The 26,563-nt window shown below is 36.6% G+C and overlaps 1 protein-coding gene across 2 annotated transcripts in view; it reads left to right on the plus strand.

Annotated features, from left to right (window-relative positions):
• Positions 1-26,563, plus strand: part of Vps50 (VPS50 subunit of EARP/GARPII complex) — a 130,444-nt gene that overhangs the window by 50,786 nt on the left and 53,095 nt on the right. For both annotated transcript variants that reach the window (XM_087901847.1, XM_087901848.1), the window contains 6 exons: positions 6,521-6,653; positions 10,060-10,151; positions 13,549-13,643; positions 13,920-14,018; positions 16,470-16,560; positions 18,928-19,104. In XM_087901847.1, the coding sequence (XP_087757973.1) occupies positions 6,521-6,653; positions 10,060-10,151; positions 13,549-13,643; positions 13,920-14,018; positions 16,470-16,560; positions 18,928-19,104 (687 nt within the window). The remainder of the gene's footprint in view (positions 1-6,520; positions 6,654-10,059; positions 10,152-13,548; positions 13,644-13,919; positions 14,019-16,469; positions 16,561-18,927; positions 19,105-26,563) is intronic.

The following is a 26,563-nucleotide window of genomic DNA, read 5'->3' on the forward strand; positions in this document are numbered from 1 at the left end:
TATGCTTTTTAAAGTCAAGACTCCATGAGATGGTTCGCGACATTCAGTTTATCTAAGGCTGCAGTTTGGGGTAGGCTTATGGATTTTGATGAATGAAAAGTTATACTTAATGTATTCCTTATTGTGTTTCTTCTGGATTATTTTCACTTAAAAACAAGCTGATGAGAGTGATTTTTTTGAAATAGCTGTATGTTTTAAAATTACTAGATAACAAATAACTTATTGTGTATTGCCTCTTGAGTCAATGCTTTTTAAAATTGTTAGTCATAGAAAGCACACACATGTGAAATATTTCTCAATATCCTGTTAGTAGAAATGAAATAATCTACTGGTAAAAAACTGTTTGAAAACTGCCATTCTTAATTCAACAGTGTTCTTATATTTAAATAATTGCTTTTATGGTCATTTCAAACATCATAACACATAACGTAACTTTCTCATTTGAAACTTTGAAAAAAATATATACAAAATGATGCATGCTTTGCCTACCTTATAATACTGGTATCTCTTTAATTAAGACTATTATCAGTAATTAGAAACACTCGAGTCACTTGCTGTGCCACAGTTGTTATTTAAGCAGTACACTCTTATGTTGCTTTTGTTTGTATACCTATGTAACACTAATGACCAAGTGCTTGAGGGTTGAGAATAGCAGTTTTTGTGTTCAAGGCAGGAATATTGTCAGGTGCTGGGAATATTTGTCAAATGTTCTATTTAAAAAAAAAATCTATTGAGTGTCATATTGTTTCTGATGTTGTGTAGGAGTCATGGCTCCAAGCCCAGGCATGTCCTGTCCAGTTCTGTGCATTGTCTGCAACTGCTCACATTGCTGGTGGTTAAAAAGTAAATGTACAGCCTGGCACATGCAAAATCATTAGAGATTTGCAGCTGGCTGGGGTGGGGAAGCATGTCTTTTAACCATGATTCCACTTAGAGACAGTGTTCAGCCCATAAATGATACTTTTAGCTCACTGAGTCTAGTGCTATTTTGACCAAGATTGTCAGTGCGGCAGCATTTTTCAAGTGGCACTAATGACCTTGTGGCTCCAGAGTTTAAGTCTGAATCTCTCTCTCTCTCTCTCTCTCTGTGTGTGTGTGTGTGTGTGTGTGTGTGTGTGTGTGTATGTGTATTTTGGGTCTCTTTAAGGTACCAGAGCATCTGTTCTCTGCATGTTTGTTAGGATGTGAGTAGAGTGCTAAATATAAATATGAACCAACAAAATTGCTGTAAGGCCCCCTAAGAATTCCTGATGCTGTGCTTTAATAGTAAAGCATCTTTCTGATTTTTTTGGTAATAAAACTTAATAATAGAATTTTCTTATACAACTATAAAATAAATCAGAGACTGTCAGTGTCTTTCATATTTATCACTTTACTTTTCACTGTAGCAACTTGGAAAGGATGATATTCTTCCATTGTATAGTTCAAGTTCAGAAAGGTTGCTTATATTTATGGCTGGATTTGCACTCTGCTTTGGAAATCACCTAAGTCACCATTTCTATTTAAGGCTAGCATGTCACTGCTTTTGAGAAGTTGGTGTCTTCATTTGCATTCTGATCAGGTAGGCTACTGGCAGTGGTTAGTAGAAGAGATGGGAGGTCCCAGGCTTTCTCTGAACTGATTGTGGTAGCATAGGAGGCCAGATCTGTGGAATTTAAGCCATTAATCAAGATTAGATTAAGGAGCCTTCATGGTGTTGAGATTGTGTTCACACTTGTGCACTGTGAGAGCCAGGTTTCCAGATCTGGATCCCAGGACAGGGTGCTTATTGCCACTGTGCTGACCTAAGTTAGGAGACATTATCGTTTCTGTGGATGTGCACGTTTTCCTTTAAAGTTATTTAGAATGATCCTCTTCTGTATTAACCCCTGTTTCTCAAGAGACTGCACTGCACCTCTCTTTCCCCTCCCTGTACCACTTTCACTGAAGGTGAATGTGGAAAATAACTGTAGCAGTAAAGAGATACTGAGGATTGCACTTCTGTTTCCTGTCCTTAGGACAGTTCAAGAGGAGGTGTTTTATTGTGTTAGTATTTTCTGAATTGATTCATTCATGATTAATTGCACTTTTCCATCTATGAACATAGAACTGGAATTGCAATGTGGAGTCACACACTGTATACCTGGCCTAATGCAAATGAGCCCTTCAGTCAGAACTTGAGCCAAGCTTCCTTGTTAGACATTTAGTAACTGATGACTGTCTTAAGCAAATGATGCGGTGGGAGGTCTGGGCACCTCTATCTCCTTTATGGAAGGTGAAACAGATCCAAAGTTGTTTCTTGTGTAAGAAGTGACTGGCCAGATGCGGAACTAGTTCCATCTGGAACCAGGGCCTCCATTTCTTTGGCTGGGTCTTTCCTGTCATGCTTTGTAAGGCTGAAGATTTGATTTCTATGTGGAAGTTTTATAGGCTTTTAATCTAGACAGTAATTTTGTCTGGCCATTTTCTTTGCCTGCCTGTTTTATGATAGTATGTAATTATGTCGTTATCTATTCAATTTTCCATTTTGACTATCTTTGGTCATGGTTTATCCATGCCTGTGTAATATAATAAGGTTTCCTGTGAAATCTGGAAATGCTTTTTAGAAACATTTATTCTTTGTCAATTTCATAATATATACAATGTATCTTAGTCATTTACTCACTCCCTTGCTTCCCCCAGACCTCCATTATAAGCCCCCTTTCATATTCTCTCCTCACCACACTCTTGTTTGTGATAATTTGAGGAGTCTGAGTAGTGCTGACTGTGTGCATATGGCCGTCTATTCGTGGCCACAGCCTTGAAGATAAAGGATTTCCTTCCCTAGCAGCAATTAGCCAATGGCCCCTTCCAAAGTTACTTTTCTGTTGCTTTGAATAGACACCATGACCAAGGAAGGCAACGTATGAAAGAAAGCATTTAATGGTGGCTTGTTTAGTGTTTCAGAGGGGACCATCACAGTGGAGAGTATGGTAGCAAGCGGGCAGACATGGCATGGAGTAGTAGCTGAGAGTTTACATCACATTCATAAGTTGGAGGCAGAGAGAAAGCTAACTGGGTTGGGTTTTTGAAACTTCAAACACCCTTCTTATCATGACACATCTCCAACAAGGCCATATCTCTTAATTCTTTCCAGATAGTTTTAGCAAATGTAGGTCAAGCCTTCCAATATGTGGTCTATGGGGATCAATATTATTCCGATTACTACAGCCACTCAGCTAAGGTTGGAAGTCTGTGTGTCCCTCCTTCTGTCCATGTGGGATTATTGACTGATTTGGCTTGCGCAGGCCTTCTATAGCTAATTCTGGCTGCTGCGAGTTTGGTAGTGAAGCAGCCATGTCATGTTCAAAAGTAGCATTTCATACTGAGATCTTTCATCCTGTCTACCCCCTCTCCTGTGATATTCCTTTCAGCCTCTCAGGAATGAATGTAGATGTACCATTTTGTTCTGAGCACTCAGAGTCACTTTTTAGCTCTTTGACCATTTATGAATCTCTCTGTTAACTGCTGCCAGTACAAAACTGAAGCTTCTTTGACCTAGGTCAAATATCTAGAAGGCAAATTGATGACATTCCCAGTTAACAAAACAGCAGTCCTGTGACCTACCTAGCCGTGGGCTTTTGTGTAGGTTCACGGTATCAGGCATGAACTCCTGTGGAACAGGCTCACGTCTAATCAGAAAGCAGTTGGTTACTCTGATAACTGTACTGTCACTATTACTTCTATGGGCACATCTTGCTTGGTAGGTCTTTATACCGGCATGCAGATTTGAGCACAGAATAAGTTCATTGATGACTTTTCTCCCTCAGTGACCGGCATAACACCTTTCAACTCAGTGATATCTAGTCAGTAGACAAGATGTTTTCATATCAATTCCAGTTTAGTTTTAGAAGTACTTTTCATAAACTAATTAGAATATTCAGGTTACAAGTGAATTTTAATTTTTTAATTTTTATTTTTTTACATTTACTGACTGATTTGTGGTTTGAAGACCAGGTCTCGCTATGTAGCTGGAGCTGGTCTTGAACTTGTAACACACTTGCTGCTGTCTCTTTTGTGTTCGGTTATAGGTGTGTGCCACTATACCTGACTTTTAAGTACATGGCTAAGAAGCAGGTTTTTTATTTTTAGAGTAGATGCTAATTGCTTGCACAGTATAGTGGAAATGAATCAATTTTATTGCAAAATGAATCTTATTCCCAGCATATTATAAACATGGAGATTAATATGTCAGAATTTATATACACTGGAAACACCATATATATATATATATATATATATATATATATATATATAAAAATGGTCTCAATTGTTGATATTTTAGAATATAAGCTTAGATGAGAATTGTTTTGCTATGTGGTGTTACATTTATTATTCTTATATGCTTGTAGACATTGATGTATTGGGTTATAATAAAATTTGAGTTCTTTTGGGAGACTTTTAGACAAAATCAGTGGTTTAGTTAGATCTGTGAATTATCTATACCTGAATCAGTGACAAGCAGGTTTACTATAATTTCAGTTGTTTTTGAGAAATATAATAGATATATTATCTCTTGCTTCATGTATCTGTTAAACAGTAAGCTCCTAAGCATAGTATTAGGAGAGGAGACACTCCTCACATCGTGTAGAGCAAAAGGTAGTAGACTTAAGTTTTAATTTTGTGGTTTGATAAACTATGATGTGATGTAGAAATTCATTGCTGGATGGTAATAATTATTTGTGTAGTTCTATTTTTTTCTTTTGGGGTCAAAATTCTTTTTTAATTAATTAATTAATTTATTTAAAAGTTTTTTTTTTTCACTTTACATACCAACCACAGTTCCTCTTCCCTCCCCTTCTCTCTCCTCCACCACCTTCTACTTACCCAGTCCCTCATTCACACCTCAGAAAGGGTAAGTCCTCCCATGGAGAGTCAACCAAGTCTGGTATATCTAGTTCAGGCAGGCCAAGCCCCTACCCTCTATATCAAGGCTGAGCAAGGTGTTCCACCACAGGGAATGGGCTCCATAAAGCCAGTTCATGCACCAGGGGTGGATTCTGATCCCATTGTCAGTGACCCCACAAACTTCCCAAGACACAGAAATGTCACCCACATTAAGAGGGACTAGTTTGGTCTTATGCGGGTTCCCCAGCTATCAGTCCAGAGTCAGTGGGCTCCCACTAGCTCAGGTCAGCAGTCTGTATAAGTTTCCCCATCATGGTCTTGACCCCTTTGCTCATACAATCCCTCTCCCTCTTTTCACCTGGACTCCCCGAGCTTGGCCCAGTGCTTGGCTGTTGATCTCTGTATCTGCTTCAGTCAGTTACTGGATGAAAGTTCTATGAAGACAATTAAGGTAGCCATCAGTCTGTTTCCAGGGGAAGACTAGTCAGAATGTGAGCATCCAGGGCAGCAGCCTGCTGTATCTATGTAACTGCAGCTCTGCTCTGCTAGCCCTCCCCCTTGAGGACCACTCACTCCAGTCCTGATCTTTCTATGCTTGTCGGCAGAGTATTTTCTGGTGGCTCGATCATAAACTTAAAGGATCTAGAAAATCTAACAATGGAGCGAATGCTTTATGCCAGGTGGGAATTTTGCAAGGTAAACTAGGAAAAAGAATGCAGAAAGCCCATTTTTGTAGAATAAAAATATGGGGGCAGGGCCCTCATGCATGTTTCTTAGAGCTTTGCTGTGTTCCATAATCTGTATACCTTGCATTAAAATGTTTTACGGAATATCTGTGAATTCTGGAGCATCTATAGAAGTCAGAGAATGTGAAAGTGTTTACTCATTTTCCACAGATGAAATAATCGAATGATAAGTCCAGCCTCCGTTATGTCACTTGTGACTCTGGTCCAAGAACAAATATAAAGCCACATCTACATGTTTAGACGTGTGTTTGGAAAAGTATATATAGCTGGTTATTTACCATTCTAGTTAGCGTGAACCTGGGAATGGGGCCTGAAATGATGTGGACTAATGTCTCATACAATAGCTAACTGTATCCACAGAATTAGACAGTTTATACTCTGAGGGTTAAGAAAATCATGGGTAAGGTAGTAAGTCACAAGGACAAGCCGCATTAATAACAACAGCTGAAGTGAACTCACTCCTATCCTACACCGTGAAGGACGTGAGAGCATGTTCCAAGAATAACCCATGTTATTCCATGGAGGACTAGAGGTTACAAGGCTGGTTCACTTGGACTTTTCTCATAAGGTCTCAGAAATCTCACATGACTCCATTCTTGGACTGTGTTCTGACACTTGGGGAAGTTAAATGTATGATATGAGAACACTTATCAGTTCAGTAATTTCTTGGATTGGTTCAGGAACTAAAATGGATTAGGACTGTATGGACTGTTAATACTAATGAGTAATAAAGGAACTATGTTGAAATGGGAATTCTTATATTGATTTACTTCTTATGCTACTCCAGTAGAAGAGATTTCCTTACTTGTAGTTTTGCTTGTACTTGATTAATAATAGAACATTTCATTTTGATTAGCTGTGAGTACTTAAGAAAATATCATTCTTAGGAATTGACTTCTTTTCTTCAGCATGTAACACCAGACAGCTATATTCCATGCCTGGCGGACCTGTGCAAAGCACTGTGGGAAGTCATGCTCAGCTACTACAGGACCATGGAGTGGCACGGGAAGCACGACAGTGAGGAGACAGCTGCAGCATCTGGTAGGAATCGGTTTGGATTGCTTTCTCAGAGCTCAGCTGTAACATCGGCCGCACTTCTCACGTAGTGGTGAGAAGGGACAAGGTCCACTTTAGGATTGAGGCATTTTAGTGGCCATAGCTTAAAGGTTCAGCCAAGAAGGTCATTCAGACACTGCAAAAGCTCAGTTTTCTTTGGGGATTAACTGGTCCAAAGAACTTTTCAAGTGGCACTTAATTCCTTTTTTGTGGGTACATGCTGATGACCCTGGTGCTTAATTGTTTTGAAAAAGCATTTTAAACAATATTCTTGTAGTGTTATTGATTGTAAACCTGGTAAGACACTGGTGGTCTCAGATTTGTTAGGAAATACTCCATACTCACTTTAATTTGCAAATTATGAAAATAAAGTTAGGTTCTGAGAATTAATAATTATAATGGTATTTTCCATTTTGAAAATACAGGAAGACAGTGTCATAAGAGATTTAAAACAGGGCTGGATAGATGACTTAGCAGTTAAGAACACATACTGCTCTTCCAAGGACCTGTGTTTAATTTCCAGCAACCACATGGCAGTTCACAATTCTCTGTAAACCCAGTTCCAGGAGATTCAACACCCTCACACAAATATATGTGCAAGCGAAAACCAATGCACATGAAATTAAAAAAAAAAAGACTTTTAAAGCATTCGTTTTTGTAAGGAAAATATACTCTTAAGTAGTTACGATACAATACTAAGTAATAAAGTGGGAACTTCTAATTTTACTAGGTATTCTTTTAAAATCTATGTCTTAAGTGATCCTCTTCAAACAGTAGCCAAGCTTAAGGATTTCAGATAATGGGAGGTTTGTGAGGTGTCTCGACCAGTAGAGGACTTGCCACTCAAGCGCGAGGACCTGCGTTTGGATCCCTGTAACTGTAAAAAGCTATGTGTGTAGCTGTAGTCCCTAGATCATAGTTGGAGTTACTGGCCAGTCAGCTTAGCCAGGTCAACAAATTCAAGGACAGTGAGAGACAAAAAACAAGGTGGAAAACAATTGAGGAAGTTACCAGGTATCTTAGTTACTGTTCTGTTGCTATGGAGAGACACCATGACCAAAGCAGTTCTTATGGAAGAAAGCATCTAATTGGGGAGCTGCTTACCAGTTTTAGAAGGGTAGTCTTTTGTCATCATGGTGAGCATAGTGGCAAGTAGGAAAGTTCTGGAGCAGTAGCTTGAGAGCTATACCTGATGTGAGAAATCCTAGGCCTGACACGCACGTTCCCCACCACGACCATACGTCTTCCACCGAGGCCGCACCACTTATTTCTTCTAATTCTTTTCAAGAGTTCACTCCCTAGTGACTGAACATTCAGATATAGTAGCCTATGGGGCCCGTTCGTATTTAAACCACCATACCACAACAACCTGTGGTTTTCACAAGTACATGCACATGCGTACATGTGCACCTGCACACCCATCCACATTCACTTACATACAGAGTTAGTTTTAAAACATAATTTATTAGCATTTGTTTAATACAGCATAAATCATGCTATGTCATGCAGTTTAATTTTGATGGCCTTTTTGCTGAACTTATTTTTGATAACTTCTAGTCTCTGGGTGCCTGGTTTCTGTGATTGGGTAAAGCAGGAAATACCTAAACCTTCTGTTAAACAGAATTTTGAAGCCATGTTAGAAGACATGTCTTAATCATACATGTAAACAGTAAAATTAAGATGCCAAAAAAAAAATGTCTCATTAGGTAGAAATGTTGTTGAAGAAGGTAAAGGGAGAAGGAGGAAAGGGGAGAGGGCATTGAGGTAAACCAGTATTGCAAACCAGTGCAGCTCAGTGGTCGAGTGCCTGCTGAGTATGTGCAGGATGGGGTGCAGTCAAAACTGGAATTCCTAGGCCCACTGAGCCAGGCTTCATGACACGTATTCTGCTTTGTTACTCTTTTACATTTTTCCAGGTATGGGCAGTGGTAAGATACTTCAGCACTTTTTTTTTAAATTTTCTAATACATTATTTAATGATAAACTAAAGGACAGGTTTCAGGTAGAATCAACATATACATTAGATAAAGAACTGCTAAATATGCATACTTACAGGTCCAATACAAATGTTAAAACAAAAAATATAGAGAATAAGATATGACCTTTGTGGCGATGGACCTTACATATTTAGACTGTTTTGTTAAAATTCCCTGCTCTAACTATATCTTAAGAGAATTTAAGTTCTCTGACTAATCCAGCGGTCCATCAGCCATGTGTAGGCCTAGATAGTTAAATGCAGACATGCAAGAATTCAATGGTAAGAACTGGTGATAGGAAATTCTTCCCAGTCCCTTTGTAAAGCTAAGGACCTTTAGAATTCACTTTCTGTAGTTCTCTAGTGGTACTGTTTGCCGTCCTAACACTTTAAGTCCTAGACAAACCACTAAAGTTACAGTTCAGATGCGTGGCTCAGCTGCTGGTCCACTGCTGGGTCACCACTGCAGTCAGGCTCTGGCAGCGCCCCTAGGTATTTCTGTGGACGGGCAAGGGTGGCCTTCTCCGAGTCTCCAGCCTGGAGAAGACAGAGCACTAAGAGCAGCACACGGAGCTGCGGCCCTTTAGACAGGGTGTGCTTGTATTTCCAGAAGGAAAAGGGTTTTGAGGAACAGTATTGATTTTGCTTGTTGGACTGGATATTGTTAAATATTTTGTGTAGAATGGTTGCTATTATAGTTCATTATAAAAATATAATATGAATTATAAAAATAAAATAAAACATGCAGATATATCTCCTTTTGTCTTCTAGTCTTGTTGGCATGCATCTTACCTTATAGTTGAATTAACAAGTTTTCTAGGGCCCTGGCACCAGCCTGCCACATGGTCGTGAAGTATGGGGCAATACTGCCTTCATTGGACTCCTAGGCCCATTCACATGTATAGTGCATAGCCTTGGGTTTATTTAGCATTTCTCTGTGTTACCTATGTGTCAAAGGGATTTAATCATAATACCTGATCTTACTATTATTTTGAATGCATGTATATTGAGCATATTTTCTTTTTTTTATTTTATGTGTATGTGTGCCTGTACATCACATGCATACCTGGTGCCTGTATATACCAGAAGAGGGTGTGGGATTCCCCCAGGACCAAAGTTGCAGAAGGTTGTGAGAACCATGTAGTTGCTAGGACCCTAACTCTCTGGCAGAGTAGCTCGTGCTCTGAACTATTGAGCCATATCTCATGCCCTGAAATTAATTAATTCTTCCTTCCTTCCTTCCTTCCTTCCTTCCTTCCTTCCTTCCTTCCTTCCTTCCTTCCTTCCTTCCTTCCTTTCTTTCTCTCCTTATTTTTTTTTATCTTGGGTTGGCTTATAAAAATGAGAGAACAGTAACAACAAAAAATTTAGGAAAAAAATATACTAAATTAAAAACATTCTATTTTTTGTTTTCAGAAGGAAGTAATGTGATGAGCACAGAAGAAACCAATTTTGATCGTAGCTATGTAAAAAAGAAGCTGGAGCACGGCCTTACGCGAATATGGCAGGTTTGGTTTATTTTCATGTCTACTTTCGTAGAAGCTGTGATCCAAGCATTCATGTTGTAGTTGTCATAGGCATTGTTTTTTTGAAACTTTGTGTGTTTGTACTCTCTGCAGGATTAATCATATGCTTGCTTATCTTTAGAACAAGGCTATCATTTAACTTAATTTCTATAATTAGTTGATAATTATATCGACTACAATGAGCAATAGAAAAAAAGTCTTAGTTTGAAATTTTCCACTGGGAATATTCATGTGATCCATGACTAAGGAAATTTCCTAAAGAATAATGCCTTTTTTTTTTAAATTGAGCTGTCCTGTTTATTTCTATTTAGTTTTCTTGAATTCCTCTTTTCTTAATTTTAGGAAAAAAGTAAGTAGGTATCATTTGGATCAAAATATAAGGCAGAATAAATAATTTAGTTTTCTGCAAGCTTCTTTGAGGAAAATTGTGTGTGTGTGTGTAGAATTTGGACTGCTGTCAGTGTGCTCCGTTTGAACTACTATAATGACTGGACTATTTCAAGAGAATACGAATTGTTTCTTATAGTTCTGAGTCTGGGAAGTTTAAGGTCAGAATTCTTACAGAGTTTGTGCTGAGTGAGGCTCTGCCTCCTATTTCACAGACGCTGCCTTCTGCTGTGCTTTCCCTTGTGGGACTGGAAAGCCACGTCCCTCGGGCACCAGTCCCAGGGACCCCACCTGCGTGACCTTAAAGCCCTTTTGAGGGCCCTGCTCTCTCTTGCTGTCACCTTTTAGTTTCATGTGAATTATAAATAGACCCAACTGTGAGACTGTAATGCAGCCTTTTTACATTTTCTTTCAGTTGGCTGTTTCAGCGGTGATCGGAAACTTACTTAAGATATGGTTCTTCCTAGATCAAAATTTCTTTGGAATCTTTGAAACCTTGAAAAACTCTACCCACCCCAGTTAGGTTGCCCTTCAGTTTGATTATCTCCTGTAAGGTTCTCTTAAAAAAATTATTTAGGGAAACATCCTAAAAATGTAAATTCCTCAAGAATCATTTATCTTTATAACTTAGTGCTCTGGTTTATGACAGCCATATATTGGGTTACACAATTTGGTTTATTTAACATTTAAATATATTTATGTTGTAGTTATAATTGTTTTGACTTCCTTATTTTCTCTTATGACAATATTAATCTGTTATGTTTTTATCAAATAATTGTGATTTGGGGCTCTTTTTGTTTGAGCATTATATTTGGATATATTTACTCATGCTCATTAAATATACACCCAGGGCCAGTCTCCTGATAGACCTTCATTGTACTTAATTGAAACTAGCATGTTCACGGTAGAGTTTCTGGTATTCAGTGTTGCCATTTACAATGCCTGGCCTCTTATGTAATTAGCCCGTCTGACATGGCAACCTGATGGCATTCCTGGTACATAGAAATCTATTCAATGAGAAATTTAGTATACCATTCCAATTTAAGCATTTGGCCCGTTTGTGGAAGTCATCATACCTTTAAGTATAATTGTTGTGTTCCTTTGAATTGATTGTCATACTCCAGGCTTCAAGTTTAATGTGTTGTTTCCACTGCCCCTTGCTAGCCCCCACATCCTCTACTCCGGTATTCAACCTGTTCTATATTATTTTAATTTGTTTTGTTGAATTATTTGGTTTTTTATTTGTTTTCATAGATTCTCAGAGACTCGTGGTAATGAGTAACCCTTTATCTGTTGTTTTTCTTTTTTTCTTACTTTAAGTGCAGATAGTATTTTTTCTGCCGAATTATGATTTGTGTCTTTTTATCTTATGCTGTACATATAGCCTTTCTCCATGTAGAGCTCAGCTTAGTGCCCTCCTGGCATCTGTTCATCTGTATCTAAACTGCATATTAGCTGTTGTATCCATAGTGCCGAGAATATTATCTGAACTGTTTCATAGACACTCAGGAATGGTTTTGTTTTTTTAAATTATTCTATAATTTCTAACTTTTGCATTTTTGAAAAAATATAGGAATCATTAATTCATTGTGTATTTTGCTTTATATTTGAACAGTAAATGTTTTCCTTCTATTAGTTAAGTTTCTTCTTCACCACTTTCTGGATGATTCTACTTTTGTCTACTTCCTTTGTTCCAGGGTATTTAGAAAAAAATGTGACTTTGAAGGAAGATAGACCTCCATTCAAGACTTAGCTTTGCCGTGAAACAGGCACAGGAGTTTAGAGAAAGTAGTGCTTGACCCTGGTTCTCGTTCCTCTGCAGGGACGTACATGCCTGCTGAACAAGGATCGTTTTAGCCCATAGAGAAAATCATTAGCATAGTGTTTTTGACATGGTTAAATAATCAAAAAAGCAGGATTTTTTTTAATTCAGCAATTGTAAATGTTATATGTATACTGTTTTCTTTTATTGAATTATTTGGATTATTTATCTGAACATTTCATTCTTTTATTTTAAATAGTTTATAATATATTTAATGTATTACAAGTTTTTCGGGTTTACTCAGAACTTTTATTCCATCCTTACACAGTTTCACTTTTTAAAAAGCAATTACTGCCTGTAGGCGAATTTTCGGATAATTGTTCAGAAAAAAATTCTTGTGATTTTGGCTGGAATTTCATGAATTTGGAAAATTGGTCTCTACTGATCATTCATCCGCTCAGTGCCATTACTGTCAATTTACTGGTTTCTTTAAAAAAGAACTACATGATATAATTTCATTAGGGTTTTTTTTTTTATCCTACTAGTGTAGATTTTTTATAGGCCTGTTCAGGATTTAGTGTATTTTCCAGTGAAAGTTCTCCATTTTATAACATTTATGTAGATGATTGTGAAAACTATTAATTTTTATATGATGCTTATTTTACAGTTATTCATTCTTAAATGCATTATAGCTGGGTTTCAAATGAACCAGAGCCATAATAATTTTTCCCCATCTCTCATAAGAATATAATATTTGAATAAAGATTTTATTTACTATTTACTTATGTATTTGTGTGTATATGTAGTTATGTGTATCTGAGAACAGGCATCTTCAGAGGTCAGAGACATAGGCTGTCTTGAAGCTAGAGTCATAGGCAGTTGTGAGCCATTAGAGCACTGGGAATAGAACTTGAGTTCTCTGCAAGAGTAGTGTGTGCTCTTAACTGCTGAATCATCTCTTCAGCCCAAGACACTATTCTTAAGAATTATGTACATATATATGTGTCTTTACATTAAGTATAATTTAGCATAATTATGTCAAGTTTTAGTGAGATTGTAGCCATTACTATTTCTTAAAACATTCATGGGGCTATCCCTATTAGGTTAGTCTTAAAGATACTTGGCTATTGGTCTGTGTAGATAGATGTTATCAGACTAAGAATGATCACTATCTCATTTTAATGTGTACTACAGAATACATTGACTTATTTGTTTATTTGTGTCTTACAGGATGTCCAACTAAAAGTAAAAACCTACTTACTTGGAACTGATTTATCTATATTCAAATACGATGACTTTATCTTTGTTTTGGATATAGTAAGCAGGTAGTGTTTGAGATTCTGTCTTCTGTGGCTTTATTCATTCAACCATAAACATAAAAAAATTAGAAATTAATGAGTTTTCTGTTAACTTCCTAGGAGAGGATATACTTACTCATGGCCAATGGACCGGGCTTGTAGAATCTTTTTAATTGTTTTTTCAAATACCCAAATTTAAATTTCTATGGGTTATACTTGTTGAAGAAAGTACCTGAGCTATTTTTGTTCTTGTTTTCTGTAAGGATCCTCCTGAAACTTACATAGACCTTTCTGTCCAACTAGGTTGATGCAAGTTGGAGAAGAATTTTGTGGCAGCAAATCTGAAGTTTTGCAGGAATCCATTAGAAAACAAAGTATCAATTATTTCAAGAACCACCACAGGTAAAAATTCAAGAAGATATGAATAAATGCAGTAGGTGGTGAGACTATTTATCTAAGGCCTACTTGTATAAAGTTAGCTGATTTAAAGCCATTTTTAACTTTTAATAAATAAATTTATTATATCTCTGTCGGACAGTTGGGGATAGTTCATCACAAATATACTAGAAAGTATTGTCATTATTCATTGTAAATCTTAAATTCTTTGTTTTGAATGTGTTAATTATAGGCAGAATTTCTCTGTGTGCTGGTAGCCACTTCCCAAACAACCACTCAGAGATTTACTACTAATTATAAATACTTGACCAATTGCTCAGGCTTATTACCACCTAGTTCTTACAACTTAAATTATCCCATTTCTATTAACTCTGTGTGCTGCCCCAAGGCTCTTGGCTTTTACTGCTCCTGCGTGTCCTGCTTTCTTTTTGTCTGACATAATTTCTTTATGTTCATGTACTAACAGTTTGCACTCACCCAGAGCTCTCATTCTTCTGCCAGATGTTATGGATAGTCCAAGTATTCTAGCTGAGGCAGTAACAGTCTAGAATGATCTAGTAATGTGTGGTTATCAAAATATCCTAGTTAATAACACATTCATGTGATTTCATCATTGCACTGTCAAAGTTATAAAACATTTCCAAGGACCCTGATAGTGCTTTGAGTGGTATCAGGAAAATTGACACCTTTTTAGAAGAAATAAACTTCTCCCATACCTAAGAAAGGTTTATTGTTTTCAAGATTATGATAAGGGACTGGACAGATGGCTCAGCAGTTAAAAGTATGTACTGTTCTGCAGAGGACCTGGGTTTGGGTTCCTAGCATCTGTTTGTTGGCTCACAGCCTTCTGACCTCTGAGATTATTGTGCACATCTGATGCATATATACATACAATTAAAGGAATTAATATTTTTATGTTTTATGTTATCTGTGTTTGTTCTTTATCCTATCAACTATGGGAATACCTATAACTTGAAGTTAGGGTGCTGATATCCCCAGCAGAACAAGTTCCTGGATGTTTTGTATTTTCGTATGAAATTTAATATCTTTTAAATTTCTGTGAAGAATTATGTTGGAATTTTCATGGGGGTTGTGTAGAATCTTAGATTGCTTTTGGTAGGATGACCAGTTTCACAATATTAGTCATCCAGTTCAGGACCTTGGGACATCTTCCATTTCCTGGAATCTTTTTCAGTTTCCTTTTCAGCATCTTAATTTTTTCATTGTATAAAGTATTCTTCACCTCTTTGGTTAGATTTATTACAATTTTTTTTTGTGTGTGTGTGTTCGGGGTGAGGACAGTGAGTAGTATGTTTTCCTTGATTTCTCCTCGATATTTTTGTCATGTGTATATGTGAAGGCTCATGGTTTTTAAGTGTTAATTTTATAACCTATAACTTTGCTAAGTATATTTATGAGCTGTAGTCCCTGCTTAGTTGTCCCAATATTTGGAAGTGTTCCTTTTTTTTTTATTTATCTTTTTACTCATTCTTTGTCTTCGAATTTCAATTTACTAAAAAGAAGGTCTAGGTTTTGCTTTTAGCATGGTAGCAATCAATATCTGGTGGCATATTAAAGAAAAAGAGGGACTCACCAGGTTTTTATTCATGTGGAAGTAAAGCTTTGTTTTTCTGCATGTTCTGTATAATTTAGCAATGACTTGGAACATGCAGTGAGAGCAGCTGTATGGAAACCACCCCTGTAGTGCAGATACAGGAGACTGCTGCAGTGGGCGTGCTGGTCTGCTCAGCTTCAGTGCATTGTGGAGATAGACACTGCTGAGGACCTTTGCAGAATGACAGTCATCTTGGTATCATCACTTAGCAGCCTGACATATTATGATACACTAATACATAAATATTTCTGATTTTGTATAATCTACTAGTTGTTTCTTTTGGCACTGGTATATGAATAGTTAGGATAAAGTTAAGTATGTTGGTAACAGGATTTAATTTAGTTCTTTAGTAAAAATTGTATTTGCATTTCTTTCTTTTTTCTTTTCTTCTTTTTTTTTTTTGGTTTTTGTTTTTGGTATTTTGAGACAGGGTTTCTCGGTGTAACAAACAGCTCTAGTTGTTCTGGAACTCCCTCTCTGTAAACCAGGCTGGCCTCAGACTCACAGAGATATGCTTGCCTCTGTCTCCTGAGTGCTGGAATTAAAGGCGTGTGCCTGCCACTACTGCCTGGCTAAAAATTGTATTTTTTATACACCACTTTTACACTTTTAAAAATATTTAACTAAGTAAACATTTGACATATGTTTATTATGTTTCTCTCAAGGATCATGGTATAGCTAACAGAATCAAGCTTTTGTAGTTTATTGTGCTAATCTGAATGCTTCAAAAGGGGATTATGATGATGATAATTCTGTTGTTATACCATATTTTGTTTCCTCAGTCCTTGTATTTTCTTCCCTTTTTTTGTTTAGACTGTTTGTTTTCTTTTCTTTTGTTTAAGAATACGACTTGACGAACTGAGAATGTTCTTAGAGAATGAGACATGGGAACTTTGCCCTGTTAAATCAAATTTCAGCATCTTGCAGCTTCATGTAAGTTTTTCTTAAGAACAAAGAAATATGTCTTCTAGTAACTATTTTGAATTTTTTCTTTTAATAACAAAGACATGTATGTGAGAGCTCCTTGAAAGGGATTCCTAACAGATTCTTTACTAAGAATTTACTGCTTATGAACTTGAAGTCTATCTTATAATATTCATCTTACATGCTTAAGTAAATTCTTTTGACTAAAGAAAGTAACAATTACACTGAATTTGCTTTTGAATTCAAAAAAGAACCCAATGTTTTATTGAAGTTTTTCAGAAAGTGAGTCAGTTTTTGTTATCATTAACTTAAAATGCTTATTTGTATATGTTAAGTATTAGCAATTTCCTGAAGGCATGGATGGGCACTTAAGTTATAGCTCAGTTACAGATTTGCTTCTATTGACAAAATGCTTGATAAATGAAAGGCATTTGTGAGAAATACTAATTATTATTAGTTAGTTGGAATCTTTGGAAAGAACAGTTTGGGAAAAACTCTTTAATTGGTTTGATTGAGATGCAATCTAGTAAATATTCCTATGATTATGTTGTGGTTCATGGCCTGAAAGTACATTTTATTTAGTGAGTTTCTTCAGGTGGAATGGCTTTCTAGAATAAGAAAAAAAAATCTGATTATACTTAATATTATTAAGCATATAATATTAAGTATACAATATACTTGATTATTACTATTTTTAAATTTAAATTTTATGTTTGGGTGGTTTGCCTTCATGTTTGTTGGTATACCACCAGCGTACATTGCTAGTGGCAGCAAATGGGAGCATGAACTTCCCTGGATGTGGAATTACAGACAGTGATTAGCTGCCACGTGTGTACTGGGAATTGAACCTAGGTCCTCCAGAATATCAGCTAGTGCTCTTCACTGCTGAGCTGTCTCCCTATGTTTAATTTAATAGAAAGATAGTTTTTATGTTATGTAGTTTCATATCCAGTCCTCTCCTAATATGGTAATACTAAAAACACTTAACAGTGATCATCAGTACATGTTCAAGGACAACAAAAGTAGCATAAATTTTAATTAGCATAATGAAATAACATTAAATTAGCAGTCTGACTTCTAAAGTAGTTGTAATTCCTTAACATTTAAAATTTTTAAGCTTAATATTTTAGAGTATATTTAAATAAGTTTATTGAATTTTATTCATTAGGTTAACTGTTAATAGATTGATTACATGTATTTTAATGTGTACTTGGTATGCTTATAAGAGCACTTTTAATAGAAAGATTTTATTTCTGACTATGCAAGCTTTACTTTTTAAAAAATGGTTGCCTTGAAAACTATTTACAACCTCAGTATTCAAATGTTTTCCTTTAGAATTGTAAAAACAGTCATGTTGTTATATTAAACACTTGTTTAGAGTTATAAAAACAGTGTCATGATTTTCAGGCATTGTGTCAGATCTGATTTAACATGTAGTTGAAGAAAACCTCCTGGGGCTGACATGGTGAAATGGTAGAGTGGACAAGTCAGTGCACTTTGTAGAAATGTAAGATGCGTTTTCATACTGCCCGTGGACCTTTTCAGACTCATACTGTATGACAGAGACTTAAATTTGTTATCAATATTGTTAGGTATAAAAAAATGTTTATTTTTGTGGTAAGTTGTCAAGTCAAGAGTTTTGTGATTCAGATGAACTTTAGAGATTATTTGGACCTTTTCTCCAGTTAGCTATAACCTTGAACTTGGCACCCAGTCTTTCCAGAATCTCTCAGTATGTTCATCTTTTTGATGTGGAAGTTGGGTTAGGTATTGCATCTTTTTAGATCTTTTTAGATTTTTCTTTTTAAAAATAATTTTTTATTTCCGCAGTCTAGATTGTTCCTCCCATTTTAAAGATGAGGAAATTGAAGCAAAGAGATGGCAGGTGACATTTCATAATGTCTTGAATATAGCAGTCTAGGAGCAGAAGACACAGCTGACCCAAATGTAGTGCTTTATGCTTCTTGGTCTCTAAAGGAAATGAAATGATAGTTACAAATACCAATATAATAAAGGTACATATGTACTTGATACTCTTCATGTGTCTGTAAGGATGTCTTACGGCAGCAGACTTCTCAGGACTTCTGCTGTGTCAACAGAAAATGTATCTCTGCCTTTCCTTCCAGGAAGGCCAGAGTTGCTTGACCAGGCCAAGCTGTTGACTAAGCTTTTTTTTTTTTTTTTTAAGAATGGTTACGTGTTTCTAAGATTGTGATCTCAGATGACTTGTAAGATGTAAGGGTGAATAACTTGAAGATCATTCTTTCCCCACTCTTCTAACTCTTTATTTACATTAAAGGGATGTATTTGTATGCTTGGATTTTATTATTTTTATTACTCTTTCTAACAGCTATTTGCTCCTTTCTCAATGTGTAGGAATTTAAATTTCTGGAACAGTCTCGCTCCCCGTCAGTCTCACCTAGTAAGCAGCCATTGGTGACTACTTCAAAACCCATGACTTTGTTTGAGCAGTACTGTAGTGCTGGAAATCCATTTGAAATTCAAGCTAACCATAAAGATGAAGAAACAGAAGATGTATTGGCTTCTAATGGGGTATGTGATGTTTTTAAAATGCTTTGTGAAGCAGAAGTAAGTTTTGCTTTTTAAAAGTATGCTGACGTGAACTGGTAATTTGCTGGAGTGCATGTTCTTTCCACATACTGTGTCTCTACAGAATGACTCTATACTATGCTTCATTCACCGTGGCGTTCTGAAATTCTAGTTTATTCTTGTTGACTTCATATTCCTTTTAGCGTATTTACCTAGTCATGTTTTTTTTATTCTCATTGAAATATTTTGGTGACTAACACAGAGAGACGGCTGAGGGACTAGTGCACCTATTCTTTTGTCATGACTCCACTTCTGAATAACTAAGTTGGTATTCCCAAATTCCATGTCTTTTATCTGAGAGTAGGGCTGTCTTAGTTGTTGTTCTATTGTGAAGATACACCATGATCAGAACAACTCTGATAAAGGGAACATTTCACTGGGGCCGGGTGACAGTCCAGTATCATCCTGGTGTGCAGCATGGTGGCACACAGGCAGACATGGTGCTGGAGAAATTTCTGAGAGTTCTATATCTGGCTCTATACAGGCAACAGGAAGAGAGAGATACTGTGCCTGACATGAACTTTTGAAACTCCAAAGCCCATCCCCAGTGACAGGCTTTCTCCAACAAGTCCACGCCTCCTAGTACCTCTCAAATAGTGCCACACCCTGGTGACTAAGCATTTAAATATATGGGGCTATTCATATTCAAACCACCACAAAACTTTTGTTCAGTAGCCTGACAGGGTATTTAGAATTTAGAGGTATGTTCTGTTAACAGCCCTTTGAGCAGCTTGAGACTATAGGAAATGTAGGGACTGCTTCGTTGGTAGGAAGGGTTTAAGTGCAGTGACGTTACATTGGTAGTTACTTTACATTGTACCTTCTGCTGTGTCTGTATGTACAGGAGAGAGCAGTGCCCTGCCTCACAGTCTTCTGTAGCGTATTTTTGTCTTTTGACCCAGGGTATTATTACCCTTTGCTCTCTGTAATTTTCGGGGGAACACACTGACTTTTAATTTTAGACTTGATATAACCAAATGAGAATTGTTTATGCTTGAGAAAATCTATCTCTTTTATTTTTCTGTTTTAGTTTTAAAGCCTATGTTTTGGGCAGTTTTTTAAAGTTGATTTTATTGAGCTATATATTTTTCTTTTCTCCCCTTCCCTCCTCTCCCCTCCTTCTATACTCTCCTATGATCCTCATGCTCCCAGTTTACTCAGGAGATCTTGTCTTTTTCTACTTCCCATGTAGATTAGATCCATGTATGTCTCTCTTGGGTCCTCATTGCTGTCTAGATTCTCTGGGATTGTGATTTGTAGGCTTTTTTTTGCTTTATGTCCAAAAACTAGTTATGAGTGAGTACATATTATATTTGTCTTTCTGGGTCTGAGTTACCTCACTCAATAGAATGTTTTCTAGATCTATCCATTTGCCTGCAAATCTCAAGATATCATTTTTTTTTTTTTTGGCTGTGTAGCACTCCATTGTGTAAATGTATCACATTCTCCTTATCCATTCTTCAGTTGAGGGGCATTTAGGTTGTTCCCAAGTTCTGGCTATGACAAACAAAGCTGCTATGAACATAGTTGAGCACATTTTCTTGGGGTACAATTGAGCATCCTTTGGGTATATACCCCAAAGTGGTATTACTAGGTCTTGAGGAAGGTTGTTTCCTAATTTTCTGAGAAATCTCTATACTGATATCCAAAGTGGCTGTACCAGCTTGCACTCCCACTAGCAATGTAAGAGTGTCCACTTTACCGTACATCCTCTCCAGCATAAGTTGTCATCAGTGTTTTTGATCTTGTCCATTCTTACAAGTGTAAGATAAAAATCTCAAAGTTGTTTTGATTTGCATTTCTCTGATGCCTAAGGATGTTGAGCATTTCCTTAAGTGTCTTTCAGCCATTTTAGATTCCTCTGTTGAGAGTTCTCTGTTTATGTAACCCCCCTTTTTTTATTGGATTATTTTTTCTTTTGATGAACAATTCTTGAGTTCTTTGTATATTTTGGAGATCAGCCCTCTGTCTGATATGAGATTTGTGAAGATCTTTTTCCCATTCTGAAGGCTTCCGTTTTATCTTGTTGAATGTGTCCTTTACTTTACAGAAGCTTCTCAGTTTCCGGAGGTCCCATTTATTGTTTCTCTCAGGGTCTCTGCTACTGGGGTTATGTTTAGAAAGTGATCTCCTGTGCCAATGCATTCAAGTGTTCTTCCTACTTTCTCTTCTATGAGGTTCAGTGTGGTTGGTTTGATCCATTTGGATTTGAGTTTTGTGCATGGTGATAGATATGAACCTATTTTCATTCTTCTACATATTGACATCCAGTTATGCCAGCAACCATTTGTTGAATATGCTTTCTTTTTTCCATTTGATATTTTTTGCTTCTTTGTCAAAAATCAGGTGTTTGTAGGTATGTGAATTGATGTCCAGGTCTTCTATTCGGTTTCTACTGGTCCTGCTGTCTGTTCTTATGCCAATACCAGGCTGTTTTCAGTACTGTAGCTCAGTAGTAGAATTTGAAGTTGGGGATTGTGATGCCTCCGAAAGTTCCTTTATTGTACAGAATTGTTCTGGCTATTTTGAGTTTTTTGCTTTTCCATATGAAGTTGAGTATTGTTCTTTTGAAGTCTGTAAAGAGTTTTTCTGGTATTTTCATGGCCATTGCATTGAAATCTATATGTAATGTTTTAGGGATGTCTATTAAGTTCATTTGATTCATAACATCTGTTAGTTTTTTTATTTCTCTGTTAATTTTCTGTCTGACAGATCTGTCTATTGATGAGAATGGGCTGTTGAAGTCTCTCACTATTAGTGTGTGGGGTTTAATATGTGATTTAAGCTTTAGAAGTGTTTCTTTTACATATGAGGGTGCCCTTGTATTTGGGGCATAGATGTTCAGTATTGAGATTTCCTCTTGATTGATTTTTCCTGTGACTTATATGAAATATTCTTTTTTGTTTCTTTTGATTTTTTTTTAATTTGAAGTCTATTTTGTTAGATATTAGAATAACTACACTAGCTTGTTTCTTAGGTTCATTTGATTGGAAAATTTGTTCCCAACCCTTTACTCTGAGGTGATATCTGTCTGTGAGCTTTGTAGAAGGAGAGAATTGCTTGTTTGTTCCTGGCCGCCTGATTAGCTTAGACCTGAAATAATCACACATAAACTGTATTAATTAAATCATTGCTTGGGCCATTAGCTCTAGCTTCTTATTGGCTAACTCTTACATATTAATTTAACCCATTTTTATTAATCTGTGTATAGCTACGTGGCTTACCGGCTAAAATTACCAGTGTCTATCTCTAGAGGCTCCATGGCTTATCTCTGACTCTGCCCTTCTTTCTCCCACCATACAACCTTGCTTTCCCTACCTGGTTCTGTTCTTCCCTACCATAGGCTCTAAGCAGTTCTTTATTAATTAGCCAGTAAAAGAACACACAGACAGAAGGACCTCCCACACCATTTCCCGTTTTCTGTTTAAACAAAAAGGAAGGCTTTAACTTTAAAATAGTAAAATTACATATAATAAAACAGTTATCAAGCAAGGATTACAGTTACAATATTTATATCTACTTCCTATCCTTCAGCTCCCTCAAAGACTCCAGAAGGATATAATATTAAGTAAGTAAAAAGGAGGTGCATTGTAAGCAACTTCCAAAACTCTAGAATTGACAGAGACATCTCACTGACTGGACAGTCAGAAAGATTCGAAGAATGCCTATCTAACTGAAATATATCTCTATACATCTAGAAAATCTAACAAAAATGACTACAAGCTTGACTATTATAAACGAGTATTTCTTAACTTATATTTTTAAATTATATGTTACATTTTTAAATGAGCTACACAAACACAATACCTTAATCAAGATCAGAAATACACATACATATAACAACATTGACCTTAAATTTGAATCAATAACAAGATCCATACCATTGCAAATTATTCATATCTATTTCCTATCCTCCTTTAAATGTAAACAAATATTTATAGACAGTGTTTGGGAATATGGGCATAGTTTTCTCCATACTGCTTTGAAGGCGTAAGTCACAGACAATCCCACACCAGTTTGGAATTATGATTAATAGAATGGTTATTTATTCAAAGGGGAAAAAACTTACAGATTACCGTCCCAGACAACAGCCCCTCCGCGCGAACAGGAAAGGAGTCCAGGGGCCGGAAACGGAGCCGGAAGACAAAGAAAGAGTGGAGGACAGCCGCTGCTTTTTTTAAAGGGAGAGACCACGCCCCAATGGGCTGGTAACTCAGCGGCGATTGGCTGAAGGAGCTGAAGGAACTCCCACAGCATCTCCCCCTTTTGTTTAAGTAAGAGAGTTCTAAGCCTACTACGCAATTATATACAATAAGTACAAACCTACGAAATTATATACAATAAATACAAATATCCTATTCTAACTAGCTTAAGTCTTGTATAACAAATAACTTGGCCAAGTCATGAAAGGAAAGTAACTATATTTATATAATCTTCAATCCCATCGAAGATCTGAGAAGGGAAATAATGTTATCTGAGTAATTAGGAAGTGCAATCAAACAACTTCCAGAACATGTAACAAATCGCAGAGACAACTGGCTACCTGGACAAACACCCAAAGTCACATTTGCAGCGTTGAAGCAACCAACTTTGGCTAAGGCCTGATGTAACTGACATACCATTTTCAAAGGCAAGAAACTTCAAAACTATCTTACCCTGTCTTGGCAGGATATGACAGTCTTGTTTTATCCATTTACGGATATTCTGTAACTCTGTCAGTAGTTGAGGTATGAGCATTTCTTTACCCAAAGGCCAGTTCTGCCAAGAAGAAAGGCTCCAGGTGGAGTGTCTTTGGTGCTCAACATTCTCTCGGGCATAGATCAGTGTTGCCAGGAGTGATTGTATCTCCCTACCATAGAACTCTGAATTAGATTAAAGGCCATTTTCTACAGCTCTTTGAAGAGGTTGAAGATTATCTATCTATACTGAATATAATCTCTATATATCTAAAGAACCTGATTAGTCTAATTATAAATGACAAACTTAGATGACTGTTGATCTATATAATTCTCAATATCTATCTAACTTAAAGACTGAGATAATAAACAAGTGTGCAATAAATGAGGACAATGAGACCTCCAAATATAAACAATGTGCAAGTATACATTGCAATATGGTAAATATATATCAATACATAAACAATATATAAGTATCTTAATCAGAGGTAGAAGTGTACAATGCAATATGGTAAATATACATATATCAATACAATATATATATACAAATACATAAAAATGTTTTAAACAGAGGTAGAAGCATGAAGCATGCATGCATAAAATAGTCAACATAATTTAACTTTGTATCAATATATAAGAATCGATACCAATATGTTTGTCTAAAAGCAATAACTCACAAGTACAAATCTATTTATCCCATAATCCAATTATCCCTCTTTTTTTTTTTTTAAGATTCCTGTGCTTATAAAATTCCTCCCCCAACCCTCAACCGTATACTAATTATAACCAACCCCTAAATGATGTCCCTAAACCCAAGGACAAACTTTATTGGGAGAGGGGACGTCGTTCTCTAGAATTACTTCCAGCTGTCATGGGGGCGACGTTCTTTCTGGGGGATCCTGTGAAAGTAAAATGATGGTTAAATTTCAAGATCAATGTCTTTTAAAATTGCAAATAGTCTCTGAGTATTTTGTGGAGGTCTGGCCAGAATGTTGTACAAGATGTGCACCATTTCAGCACGTTGGAACCGTCTTGTGCAGCTGGTACCCAAAACAGGTCTTGTAGTAGCGCTATCAGTATCATGACGTCATATCAACCAGGTGGAGTTGTTGTTATGGGGCCCCATCTTCTTCCTGGAAACTTCAAATGTCACTGTAGGAAAAACTCATTGTTCATTGTGGAAAACTTAAACATTAATTATATAGACATATACATGAATACCTATATTCAATGAGAGACATGATAGATATATTTAATGAAGGTATGATAGATATGAAGAAAAGTAAAGATGTTTTCTAAACTCATATTTCTTTCTGTCCCATATCATGGCTCTTGACATGAGACAGAAACTCCAGAAACTCTGGGTTTTTCTTTAAACAACAGGCTTGAAATTAGAGAGGGACTGAGCCAGAGTCCAACTCTAAAACCAGCTCTATAAATTTAGAAATATGATTTAGTATATGGTACTTACAGAACCTATTCAGTTTTCTTGATAGTCCCTATTGGGCCGTTATTTTCCATCTGTCAGTATTCAAATATCCAGGGTCCCTTGAACTTTTCAAAGATCAGTGTTTTCCTGTGGAGATAAGAACAGAACCCTGCCCCCATTCTATATGCTTTTCTTACCACCTGTATGGTTATCATCATTGTAGATGCTGTCATTTCTCCTTTCCAAGAGGTTTCTCCTCTTCAAATCGAACCTTTATTAATTTTGATGGTATCCACAATTTTTCTTCTCCTGTGGAAACAAGAGCAAAACCCCTTCCCCAACGTAGCACATCTCCTGGCTTCCATTGAGAGGTCAGCACGTCTTTGAAATAAACAGGTTGGTTTAGTTCAGAAGTTTTTTCCATTATCCAATGCCTCTCTGCTGCTGTTGTTCCTTTCTCATTAGCATTAAGAAAATTCAAGGTTAATAAAGCATTATGCAATCTATTTCTGGGGGTATCTTTCATCCCTTTCTGTTTGTTTAGCATATCCTTTATAGTACGATTTGATCTTTCTATAACTGCCTGACCTGTAGGATTATTTGGTATACCTGTAACGTGTTTTATATTACAATAAGCAAAGAAGCGTTTCATTTTCTTAGATACATATGCTGGACCATTGTCTGTCTTTATTTGTGCAGGTATACCCATGATGGCCATAACTTCCAATAAATGTGTGATTACCGAATCAGCCTTTTCTGAGCTCAGGGCAGTTGCCCATTGAAAACCTGAATACGTGTCTATGGTGTGGTGTACATATTTTAATTTACCAAATTCCATAAAGTGGAACACATCCATCTGCCAGATTTCATTCCTTTGAGTACCCTTTGGGTTACTCCCTGCAGGCAACGGTGTTTGATTATAGAAAGAACAAGTAGGACATCTCTTTATAATGTCCTTAGCTTGTTGCCATGTAATGGAAAACTCTTTCTTTAAGCCTTTACTATTGACATGATGTTTTTTATGAAATTCTGAGGCCTGCAGAACGCTTCCAATCAATAATTGGTCAATTTCAGCGTTACCTTGTGCTAGAGGCCCAGGCAGACCGGTATGGGACCGGATGTGTGTTATGTACATTGGACAAAGCCTATTCCTAATTATGTCCTGTACCTCGATAAACAATGAAGTCAACTCTGTGTCATCTGGTATGAATTCAGCGGTTTCAATATGCAAGATAACTCTTTCTGCATATTGTGAATCTGTAACTATATTAAGAGGTTCTTTAAAATCCCTTAGCAC

This window comes from Myodes glareolus, chromosome 25 (genome assembly GCF_982192425.1).
Source record: "Myodes glareolus chromosome 25, mMyoGla1.1, whole genome shotgun sequence".
In the NCBI taxonomy this organism is placed as follows: Eukaryota; Metazoa; Chordata; class Mammalia; order Rodentia; family Cricetidae; genus Myodes; species Myodes glareolus.